Raw genomic sequence first — 12,246 nt, 5'->3', positions numbered from 1 at the left:
CCAAATTTTTGTTGGCCTCGGTACTCCCATTTTATTGTGACCACCTAACTTTTTACAAAGGATTCTTGGCCAGTGTCTATAGTTGGAATACAGTCTGTTAGATCTCCATGCTCGTGGCCACGCTGAAAGAATTCTGCACAGAACCTCAAGATACAGCCTAAGGAAACCTCTCCCCCTTTAAAGACGTTCTGGACTCCACGGAGGATTTCTTTTCCTCTGTGGTTGGCAGGGAATTCCTCCACCACTCCGCCTCCAGGCTACAAAGCATGGGTTACGTCAGGAAAGTATGGCTGCCTTGCTCCCTTACATTGGCGGCTGTTGGTTGTGGTCCCACTTATGTTAGGTTGCCTAAGGGACCTCGCTGCTTGAAGTTGGCATCAAAGAATGCCGATGTTTAACACTGTGCTGTTGAGCATTCTATCTCCTCAGCTATCTGACTGCATATCACCAATCATCAGTAACCTTGTAGCTAAGTTCAGGGGAAAATTCTTTTGTCTAGGCCCCATAACCCCTGTCACTCATAAATACCCCTTGTGGGGGTGGAGTGTTAGTGTTTTCAGTTAAGAAAACCACATTTTATCTTTTCTTGCCCCTCTGCTAGGGCTGTGAGCATCCCATCGTCTCCATCCTATGAACACTTTCAGGTAAAAGCTGCTTGTCTGCCTGAGGGTCAGAGGCTAGAGTTACTAAAGCCCAGACCACCTCGAGAAGCAGAGATGGCAAACCTCTTGTCCTGATGCTCTCTGAGAACCCCATTTATCACTCTTCTCATGAAGTGCTATTTTCCTATCAAATCTGCTTCACATGTGCTTTCTCCTGGAATCTTGTCTTTGACACAGCTCATGTTTTCTCATTTTAGCCAGCATCATGGGATCACAGATTTTAACTTCTCTGCTTTGGGCCTTCCTCTTGGAGACTGCTCTCTAATTTCTGCACAGAAAGGCAATGAAGCTACCACACAAGCCCATCCACTCTTGCCCTCAAGTGTACATGTTTCCCGAGTATTTGAAAAGGGAGCTGACCAGGGTATGCTCTTCCTCCATGCAGACACTGCTGTCAGGGGCCCACCCGTACAGCCTGACTGCTGGGCTCAGCATCCACACATGCTCTGGGAAGACCGTCTTGCCCCTCTTGGCAAGTCTCCAGTGCCTCACTCCCATAACACTATCATAGTTTCAAATAAGTTTTACTAAAGGCAAAATCTGTTATGGTGTGGCCTCTTCGATTCCTTGGAATAAATGTGAATCCTAGGTCCTGGACATGGAGGGTGGTTGGGTAAAGGAAGCTGTTGGAATGATGCATTATTTGCTCCTGTGTACCTAAATGAAATGAGGTAAGAGATTTGCACACTACAACCATGCCTGTGCTCTATAACTCTCCAGATACAGATGTTTGAGACTAAGGGACTGTTTGTCCGGGTCCCACACCAGAAAGCAGTGGGCCTGAGGAGCCACTCTCTGCAGGAGAGGAAGAGCCTGGAGACAGAAGCCCTGGGGCAGTTTCCTCCTGGTGGGCTGGGCAGAAAGTTTGCTTTTTCCAGACACTAAACTTAGGAGCCCTGAAGCCTACAGGTCGAAACTTCCTAGAGAACTAGGAAATGGACAGTTTGCACTACTGCAGCTGCCTCTGAGAGCTAAGCCAAAGACCAACATTTTGAGGAAGTTGGGGATGAGAGGAGGTTAGAAATCCTGAAGAGGAGAAAAAAATAGAAGGTAGGTCAAAATAGCTTTTTGACGTTTCCTGATGACCTGAGTTCCCCTCCACAGTGGTTTTCAGTGCGTTCATTATTTCTGGGTTAACTTCACCTGTGAGTTACTAGCTTTCTGGAGCTCATTGCCTTTTTAATCCTTATCTAAAATCTATCCTAAGTAATTATATTTTGCTGCTTTCCACCCAAAGCCATAGCTTCCTAAATTGTCTGTCAGTGTACACTCTCACCAGGAGTTAAACCAATACAGAGAGAACTAATAACAATGTTTTGAACTAATGGTATTTTTTTTAAGCTTACCAATGTAAGTATTTTCAAAAGTTATATTTTTCGAAGTCATGATAATGATTGTTCTTGTTTTCTCTCATAAAATAGATTGTCATGGGATGAAGACTGGTCCCTACCTTCTATTTTTCCAAATAAATAAGTAGAATATGTTCTTGGGATTATACTAATGAATGTTAATTTTCTTAAAAATTAAAAAAGATTTTCTGTCTGCCGAAGCTTTATATTAGTACTCATACCGGAGTAGAAAACAAAAGTGCTGGATTTAACACTAAATGCTAAACCAGAACGCCTCAGGTTGTATTCCTTTCAAGTGGGCATGTCTCCCCCCCACCCCCCCACCCCCTTTCTTCTTTGGAAGGCACTGACTGTTTGAACATGGAGACCTGAGTTGTTATTGAGGATCCTTAACAAAAGAAAAAGTATAAAAGAAATACTGGCCTTGGCATGAATGCCTGCTTCATCACCAATGTCTGAATCCACAGGAAAGTTTTTAGTTAAGTGCTTGACAGTTGATTTGACTCATGTTGTTGTAGTTAAGTGCTGTTGAGTTGGTTCTGACCCATAGTGATCCTGTATAGGGTTTCTGAGGAGCGGCTGGTGAGCTTGAACTGCCAACGTTGCAGTTCAAACTAACTTTTCAGTCCAGCACCTTAACAGGTGAATAGGAATTCTGAGGAACAGCTGGTGGGTTTGACCTGCTAACCTTGTGGTTGTCGTACAGCACCGCATCCGGACTTCTTCCTTAGTTAGTGATAGTGTACTGTTCTCCAGTCTCAATGGTACTCATTCAGACTTATTTTAGCCAAATAAATGATAATGTTGTCTTTCTTGTGGGTTTTACCTGGTATACCTGTGGATGTTATATTTTATAAATTTGGGGCTTTTACCTTTGTTCTTAATTCTTTTGCTTTTATGTCTTAATTCCTCAAAAATCAAGCCCTTGACTGTATTATTGGAGATTCCTTTTGCAGCTTGTCACAGAGGACTCAAAAAGCCATTCCTTAGAAAGCAAGGTTGATCCAGATTTCCCAGGCTGAATGTGATCAGTGCTCTAATGACACATCTGTAAGGGCAAGGCCACCTTCCAGCTCTTCTCCAGAACCATGATGTCTTGAGGACTTTGGGCTGGCTAAGCTCTCCTGCTCTTATACCAGACACACACCATATACTCTTTTTCATTGGCTTTTGGAAAGCTCACTGTGACCTTTCTAAATGTGCAAGGTGTAAGGGCTAATAAGTGCCACCCACAGAGGCAGTGTCCCATATGATAGATTTCCATCCTGTTTGTTTATTACAAAACTTAAAATAGTTTCCCCAAGCAAGATCCAAAACAGTCTCACCCCATTGCATAATTCACCTTCATCTTTATAGTCAGCAGATCCCTGCCAGCTTGTGCTGACAATGGGAATCCTTCTCCATTTGGTCAAGATTCAGGGTCAGTGAAGGAATCATGTGCTGTCTTTAAGAGTACAGTGTCTCTTCCATTGTCCATCTGCCTCAGGCTTCAAGGTTTAAGCCCAGGTCTGGAGAAGAGAAAGGCTCGTACCCAACCTTGTCGTCTTTCCTCCGGTAGTACATTCGTGTCAACACCGTTATTAGAAAACTCTCCAGTACAAGCAGGTGGCAATTCATCACTGCAGTGTGGGGTGAAACATAACGTAGCTTATGCTAACATACAGAGGTGGTATCCCACTAGCAGCTCTAGCATGTGAGTTCAACGCTTTCTCTAGCTTATCCCCAAACCAGTACCTAGAGCATGTCATCAGTAACCAAAGTTAACAGTAAAGTCAGAACTAGAGCTTGGCTCTCCACTTTAGGGTCCCATTTCCTATTGTATCAGTGAGACCTTTTGTTCCCCAAGCATACCCACTCTTCTCCCCCACCCGCAGCTGAGCACTGAGCCCTTGGCTCCCTTAGTTGGCCTTGAGGACTGTCGGATGCTCTGGGGTTAAGCTGTCCTGCAGGTGATCAGAGTAGTCATTATCGTCTTAAACCCTCTGCTGATATTCCTGAATATCACAGCAGAAGTCAGGCTGGCCCAAGATCTAAGGTCCTCTCTTCCCTGACTCCCACTTCCCGCAAATCCCTCCCACCCCCATCCAAGAAAGGAACAGGATTGCTCTGTGCTTACCTTGAGACCTGATTTTAGAGGAGAGGGGAGGTGAACAAGCAATCTGCCCGACACTGGCCAAGACTGAGAAAATAGAGGGCTGCAGGGCAGTCAGGATGAGGAGCACCTGCACAACAGACAAGAGGTGGGTGGGGGGACTTGCCATGCACTGGGGTGGCCTTTTCACTCCCAACACGTGACTGGCCTTCAGATCTCTGTAGCCCCAACAGGGAGTCCAGATACCCACTTGGTTAAAACTTTATAGTCATCTTTAGTCAAGGTAACAATCTCATTGTTGACTCACTACTTTATCAGAGTTGTTGATAACACACAACAGAAACTGGGGCTTCCTACTTCATCCAAGGCGACTAATGAGCACTTTCGGTTGTTAAATGTTCTTGAGTCAGTTCAGACTCATAGTAATGCTGTATAGGGTTTCCAAGGAACAGCTGGTGAGTTTGAACTTCCGACCTTACTGTTCAAACTGACCTTATAGTTGAGTGCTTATCCTATGAGCACTTTAATGGATGAAAAGGTAGAAGTTGACAAACAATCATTCCACCTAGGTCAGGTACCTATGATCCTTGCTCCTAGAACAACAGACTATTAACCATTAAAATGCCCTTTAAAAAACTCTGCACAGGAGCCCAGAGCATCACCTTCTGTAGCACTGAGAGCACTTCCAGAAGCATCCGCCTCCTGCAGGTCCACGGCAGTCACATGGTGTTTACTCTGAGCCTAATCCTAATCTGGGGCCTAGATCCTTTCTGTCCCTTCAGTCCCTCGCTCTGTTATCCCTGGAATCCCTTCATGTCTTCCTGTTACTTGCCTGGAAATTCACTTTGAGAGGCATCAGCTTTGATCAATGAGAATGTATATGAAGTCACTATTAATTGTGAAGCAATCATTATGCCTGGGGAGGGGAAGGGCCCTCCAAGGAGATGCTACGAACGGACAGAAGAAAACCAAGAGTGATTTAGAAGTCATTGCATTTGCAGGCAGGTCATTTTTGGGCTTGGGAAATAGAAAGTGGGGCCAAAAAAACCTCCACCCTCAAGTCCAACAAAAAGCATGAAAGAATCTTCATGAGAGTTGTGAAGCGGAAGAGGCGGTGTAATGACAAGAAGGGACATGAATTTGAAAGTTAGACCTGGGTTTTAATTGTAGCCCCATGTGCTATGTGCCTGTCAGCAAGCCCCTAGAACATTTCCGAGTCTCAGTCTCCTCGCTTGTAAAATATGAATAATAAATGCCTCCCAGGATGACTGTGAAATGTGATGTTTGGACTGTGCTCAGTACATGGTGTAGATTGTACGGAGCTGTGATAGCTCTGCTGCTGCTGGTGATGGGTTACAGGGTTTTAGGAAATGACAGTGGTGGTGGTCATGTGCCGTCTGTTAAGTTGGTTACAGCCATGGATACCCTATATTGACCCTGTGCAGGGTTTCCGAGGCTGTAAATCTTTACAGGAGCAGAACGCCTCATCTTTCTCCCGCGGAGTGGCAGGTGGATTCAAACAGCTGACTTTGTGGTTAGCAATCCAACGCATAACCCACTACGCCACCAGGGCTCCGTGTTAGGAAGTAGTGGGGAGAAAATAAAAGGATAAACAAGAGCTGAAGAATTTTAAGGGAGTGTGACCATGCTTTGTTGTTAAGTGCCGTTGAATTGATTCCGACCCATAGCGACCCTGTATAGGGTTTCCAAGGAGCAGCTGGTGAGCTTGAACCACCAACCTTGCAGTTCAAACGACTTTGCAGTCTGACGCATTAGCCCACAGTGCCACACCAGGACTCCATGCTAGGAGAGGCAAAAACTGGAAAGGGGCAGGGAGTCATTTTCCAAATCTCACAGGAAGCCTGAGCTTAAGAATCCCAAACTTCCCACCTCTAATCATTTGTAGTTCCATGACAGACCAATCGTAATAGAATTAGTTACCTGGAACAGAGCAAATTTGGCTCCTATGTTCTGCTCACCCAGGTGCAGCTTGGCTTGACGGAAAATGATGGCCAGGGCCCAGAGAGCCAGCAGGGTGGACACCCCGAGTAAAGTGTTGATCCAGAGAGCCGTGCTTGTCTCAGAAATCTGGCAGCAGACCAGAACGTAGTTGGTGAGGGAAGCAATCTGTTGTCATCTGACTTCTCTCCTCTCCCATGGTGGCAAAGGTAGTAGGAAAGCCCCCCTACCTTAGCCTAGTGCAGTCTTCTCCCTACCACAGCCCCCTGTCCTGGGATCCTGTGTTAGGGCATGTGGGTTCCAGCTATTCTGGAGCTCAAAGTTCTAAGTGAGACTTGGACTTTGCTACTGCTTACTCCCTCCCGGCTTACATCTGCTGGGTCAAAGATGCCATCAGGAATGAGAAACAGGCCCACCACAATCATCGTTATCCTGAGGAAAGCATACTGGAACGGGCCCAACATTAGCAGCTGAAGCTTCTTCCTGAGGGAAATGAGGGTTAGGAACATGAACCCACAAACCACTCATCCCAAGGAGACCTCACAGGGCTCCCAGGTGGAGGCTTGGTTGCTGTCATCAACACTAAAACAAGGAAGTAAACAGGGACACAAGAAGAAATCAGAATGCTGGGAGTACTGAGAACCTTCCTCTTTGCCTTCAGTTCATCTCCAGGTGCTACCTTTTGAGCAAGACTCAACTTTATTTACCAAAATGGGCAGATGGGGCAAGTAAATAGCCCAAAGTCTAGTTAGCTCTGTGTGGCTAAGGTTTGCAGGGGGCAATGAGCTCAAGTGACAGTAACATAAAAGTTCTCCTTCCTGTGCTCCCCACTTCCTTTGGGACTGGGGACCCTTTGTGTGTCCTCTCTCCTGTCAAGATAGAAATTCAGGAGGAGGGTCTAGCTGTGGGATGCCCATTCTGTCACTGATCCATACAAGTCCAATTCCAAGAGCTCTGAAGCAGAGTGGAGAAGGGAAGAGGCTTGTGGGAGAGCGCAGCAAGAGAACAGCAATCTAGCCTGTTCCCTCCCACCCTACCTGGTGAGCATGAGGGGTGGGCAGCAGAGGCAGCAGCAACAGCAGGGTCCCGTGTGGATCCTCATGGGGGTGTCCTTCAGTGTCCTCAGTACTGCTTGCTTCCCACCAAAGCCTTCCACCATAACCAGCATCAGCAGGTAAAAACACACTGCGTAAAAACTTGGGATGGTGGGGAGGGGATGTCAGCCAAGCAGAGGGGACAGCCATTAGCTGCCAAGTCAAAGGGACTTAGAAAGGAACAGGGAGTGTGGGGCTTATTGAGGGGAAGACAGGAGGACGGGGTGTTGGGAGTGTGCACTCAGAGGAGTGAGAGAGGATGAGGCTGGGGAGGAGGGCAGTTTCAGGCTGTGGGAATAAAGAGACAACTGAAGAATGTGCCAGAATAAGGCACCCTCTGAACAGAACTAGAAGTGGCAGAGACCCAGAATGGCATAGTTGGGGAAGGCTAGATTCAATGATCAGTTTGTTTTCAGTAGCGTAGTGGTTACAAATTGGGTTGCGAACCACAAGGTCAGCAGTTCTAAACTACCAGCTGTTTCGTAGGAGAAAGATGAGGCTTTCTGCTCCCGTAAAGATTTACAGCCTCGTAAACCCTGTACGGTGTCGCTATGAGTTAGAACTGACTCCACGGCACATCACCACCACCACTACACCCTCTAGTTCTAGGATCAAGGAGCTCTGATAGCGTAGTGGTTACAAGTCAGGCTGCTAACCTCAAGGTCAGCGGTTCAAAACTATCAGATGTTATGTGGGAGAAAGATGAGACTTTCTGCTCCTGTAATGATTTACAGAAGATTTACAGCCTCGGAAACCCTGTAAGGGTTGCTATGAGTTGAAACCAACTCCATTGCACACCATCACCACTGTAGGATCAGCACTGAATGGTTAACCACAAGGTTAGTGGTTCAAGCCCACCAACCACTCCTCAGAAACCCTATACAGGATGGCTGAGTGGAACCCAACTTGATGGCACTAACAACCCTCTAGTTAGTGATTTATCTTCCCACCCCTCGTAATCAAAGAATGTTTCTCTTAGTGTGACCTTTTCATGACTTTTCATAATAGTGGTCGCATGTAATATTTGCCCTCCCCCCCTTTTAAAAAATTTTTAATTTAGCCATCAGTTCTGCTAGGGTTAGAGACAGCAAGCCCCTTGAATGGAGCTCTATTGAAGACCCATGCTCTATCCCTGGGAAAGAAGTAGGAAACTTTATCCTTAGGAGTAAACAGATCAAGGTTCAGCCTCTTTGTTTGATTAATCCCATGTAATAGAGTCTCTTTGATGGACGGGGAAGGGACAGGGTAGGGAAGGAGACATGGAATGTGGGGTCCAGGGTGAATGCATAGCAGAAGGGAACCCCAGGGAGACAACCAAGTCGAGAGCTGGGGTCTGGACAGGGTACTTACGAGGTGATGGCCATTTCTACGAGTGTAAGGGAGCGAGGGATCCAGAGACCAAAGCAGCAGAGTACAGACACCACCTGTTTGGGGAAGGGCAAGAGCCATGAGGGCAGGCAGGAGACTATGGTTCACCCTCTGGCCCCTTTAAAGGCAATGGCCTAAGGAAGCAAAACTTTGAAGCCACATTACTTGAAACATCATCTGGAAAAAGAATAACCAATTTATTTATTAGTGAAATGTGACCCACCTGGTTTCCTCACCAGCCTCATAATGTCTGCCATTCATTCGAGTCACTCCCCTGCTTACCAACTCTGGCCACAAACCCTCTTCCTGCAGCACTAGAAGCTCATCCCCACCTCAGAGGCGTTCCCTCCATCTGCATCTCTTCCCTCCACAGTCCTGCCAGCCAATCAAGTCTCTGCTTAAAAGTCATGTCCTCACAGAGGCTGTCCCCTCTATTATTTCTGAGTTCCCTCTTTTATTTTTATACAGCTGGTTTCTATTTCTACTGTCAATTCAGAATCAAGTGAATTTCATGTGGTTTGGAGTTTTTGCAACTTCTTTTTGTTTTATTTATTTTGCCTTTCCCTATTGGTGTAGTGGGTTACATGTTGAACCTCTAACCATGAGGCTGGCAGTTTGAACCCACCAGCCACTCCTCAGGAGAAGGATGAGGCTGTTTGCTATAAAGATATCTAGTACTGGAAACTCTATGGAGCAGTTCTACTTTGTCCTACAGCTCAGCATTAGAATTGACTCAACGGCCATTGGTTGGTTCAACCAAGTTAGTATGTGTCTAGTCCTGGAGTGGCGCAGTGGGTTAATGTGCTGGACTGCAAAGTTGGTTTGAACCGCAAGGTTGGTGGTTCAAGCTCACCGGCCACTCCTCGGAAACCCTATACAGGGGTGCTACGGGTCGGAACTGACTGGATGTCACTTTAACAACAGCCATCTGCTTGGAGTCCTGGTGTGGCACTGTAGGATGAGTACTGGACTGCTAACCACAAAATCAGCAGTTCAAATCCACCAGTCATTCCTAGGAAACCCTACATAGGGTCACTATGAATCAGAAATGACTTGTTGTTGTTGTTGTTGTTAAGTGCCGTCGAGTCGGTTCCAACCCATAGCGACCCTGTACAAGGTTTCCGAGGGTGTAAATCCTTACGGGAGTAGAAAGCCTCATCTTTCTCCCGTGGAGCGGCTAGTAGTTTCGAACTGCTGACCTTAAGGTTTGCAGCCCGAGTCGTAACCACTACGCTACCAGAGCTCCTTAGCAGAAATGACTAGAAGGCACTTAACAATGAAGGTACTTAACAATAACAGCAACAAATATCTACTAAGTGATTCATGCTCTCTTCCCCATCCACCTTTGGTAATCAAAGAATATCTCTTGAGTTTTTATAATAGTGGTCTCATACAATAGTTCTCAAAAAGAATTTCATTTAAAAGTCAGTTGTCAGTTATTATGTCTAGGGTTAGAGACAACAAGCCAGTCTCTTGTGTCAGGGCTCTTTTGGAAGCTGTCCTGCTGTACCCCTGTGGAAGGAGTAGGAAAGTTTATCCTTAGGAGTAAATGGATCCAGTTTGAACTCCTTCCTTTGATTGTTCTTGTTAAGTGCTATTGAGTCAGTTCAGACTCATCATGACCCTGGGCAGGGTTTCTGAGGCTGAAAGTCTTTACAGGAGCAAAAGCCTCATCTTTCTCCCGCAGAGTGTCTGGTGGGCTTAAACTGCTGATTTTCTGGTTAGCAGTGCAGTGGTTTTCCTAGAGATTCGCAGTGCTCCTTTTCTTTGATTAGGTTGCTGTTAAGTGCTGTCAAGTTGATTCTAACTCATATTGACCCTGTAAAGGGTTTCCAAGAACAGTTGGTGAGTGAACTGCCGACCTGGTGGTTCAAACTGACCCTGGGATCCAGTGCGTTATCCTGCAGTGCCACACTAGAGCCTCTGATGGTTGGAGAAGGCCCCCGCAGATGTTACCTGGCCGGCAAGACCTCAAGGGCTCTACCTCTACCCTAAATAGACCCACAGAGCTCATTACAAGGGAACAGAAGTCCAATCTTATACCCCAGGAACAAACCAAAGACCTCTATAATGGTTGTGGGAGTGAGTTTTAGAAAGCATAAGGGTAGAGCTGAGTATGACTCTATGGGGGAAAAATTGTTTCCCTCCTACAGTCTGAGGATCTTCCACCAGCCTGTACAAGAAAAAGGCTCGCTTTTGACAGAAGTGGGCAAGTGCAGGCTCTCCAGCCATCTCTGCAGGATCTTAGAATGAAAACACTCCAACACTCAGCCTTCCATTCATGGGGTTCTAACTGCAAATGAGATCAGTTTACAAATCTCTATTCTGAAACGGGAGAGGCAGACCACCTTTGCAAGGACGAACTGTTGAGTTCAAGGAATTCTCAAAATGAGCCCTGCCTCCTCTCCAGTCCCTCTCAAAGGGCAGGTACAGGGCCCTCACCGTGGGTGCAGAGCTACTCCAGAGCAGAGTCCTCCTTTTGATGGGACAACGGGTATTCTTATACAGGTAAACAGCATCCTCCAGGAAGATGATGATGGAGCCCATAGCAAGCATGGTCATGATGGCTGTGAGGGCGACTTCTGTAGGGCCCAGTTCTAGAGTAGAAGGAGAGAGCAGACACCAGGGAACTGAAGACCAAGACCAAAGGTCTTCCTACTCTCAGTACTTGGACCTACGTTGCCATGCCATGCCTAGAATGATCAAAATCTAGGCTCTGGTTCATGCTGAAATATGACTAATTTTTAGACATAAAGTATCCAAAATGAGCCCTGTTGGGGCTGTGAACCACATCTGGTGGTTCAGTTCTACCAATCGCTCTAAGGGAGAAAGATGCCCTGTCTGATTCTGTAAAGATTTATAGCCTGGGAACCCCTAGGCAGTAGTTCTACTCTGCCCTATAGGGTCTCTTAGAGTCAGAACTGACTCAGTGTCAGTGAGCTTGGTTTTTTAGAGTATGCAACATGTGGCTAGGAACACAGTCATTCTTTTGAATGGATTGAAGACTAAACCAGATAATTCTAGGCATGGCACAGCCTACCGGAACCAGGGTGTGGGCACCAAAAAAAGTTTACATATTTTTAGTAAATTTTTCTTACCAAATGTGCAAAACATTGTTAGTTGTTGTTGGGTGCTGTCGAGTTGGTACTGACTCATAGTAACCTTATGCACAACAGAACAAAATACTGCCCAGTCCTGCGCCAACCTCACAATCATTGCTATGCTAGAGCACATTGCTGCTGCCACTGTGCCAATCCATCTTATTGAATGAGGGTCTTACTCTTTTTCGCTGACCTGCCACTTTACCAAACATGATGTCCTTCTGCAGAGATTGGTCCCTCCTGGTAATGTGTCTGAAGTATGAGAAATGTAGTCTGACCATCCTGGCTTCTAAGGAGCATTCTGGCTGTACTCCTTCCAACACAAATTTGTTTGTTCTTTTGACATTGCGTGATGCTTTTAATATTCTTCTCCAACACCCTAACTCAAATGCACCAATTCTATGGTTTTCTTTATTCACTGTCTAACTTTCACATGCATATGAGGTGACTGAAAATAACATGGCTACGGTCAGTCCTCAAACTGATATCTTTGCTTTTAATCCTCAAACAACTTATTCTTCACTGACATCTTTGCTCTTGAACACTTTAAAGAGGTCTTGTCTTGTGCAGAAGAAAACCTAAAGGGAAGACTATGCTTAGCATTTCTCAAGCTGAAAGAAC

At 46.0% G+C, this 12,246-nt stretch overlaps 1 protein-coding gene across 1 annotated transcript in view; it reads right to left on the bottom strand.

Annotated features, from left to right (window-relative positions):
- Positions 1 to 3,484: 3,484 nt before the first annotated feature.
- The window catches only part of SLC51A (solute carrier family 51, alpha subunit), a 21,501-nt gene continuing 12,739 nt past the window's right edge, over positions 3,485 to 12,246 (bottom strand). Inside the window, exons 3-9 of the mRNA XM_006869391.1 lie at positions 10,967 to 11,121; positions 8,507 to 8,580; positions 7,100 to 7,258; positions 6,434 to 6,545; positions 6,045 to 6,191; positions 4,128 to 4,233; positions 3,485 to 3,630 (exon numbers count right to left, since the gene is read on the bottom strand). Of these exons, the coding sequence (XP_006869453.1) occupies positions 3,494 to 3,630; positions 4,128 to 4,233; positions 6,045 to 6,191; positions 6,434 to 6,545; positions 7,100 to 7,258; positions 8,507 to 8,580; positions 10,967 to 11,121 (890 nt within the window). The 3' untranslated portion in view covers positions 3,485 to 3,493. The remainder of the gene's footprint in view (positions 3,631 to 4,127; positions 4,234 to 6,044; positions 6,192 to 6,433; positions 6,546 to 7,099; positions 7,259 to 8,506; positions 8,581 to 10,966; positions 11,122 to 12,246) is intronic.

The sequence above is a fragment of the Chrysochloris asiatica genome, unplaced genomic scaffold (genome assembly GCF_000296735.1).
Source record: "Chrysochloris asiatica unplaced genomic scaffold, ChrAsi1.0 scaffold00130, whole genome shotgun sequence".
Lineage (NCBI taxonomy): Eukaryota > Metazoa > Chordata > Mammalia > Afrosoricida > Chrysochloridae > Chrysochloris > Chrysochloris asiatica.
Note: the sequence above shows the minus strand (reverse complement) of the source record. Positions and strands in the feature narration are given on the sequence as shown.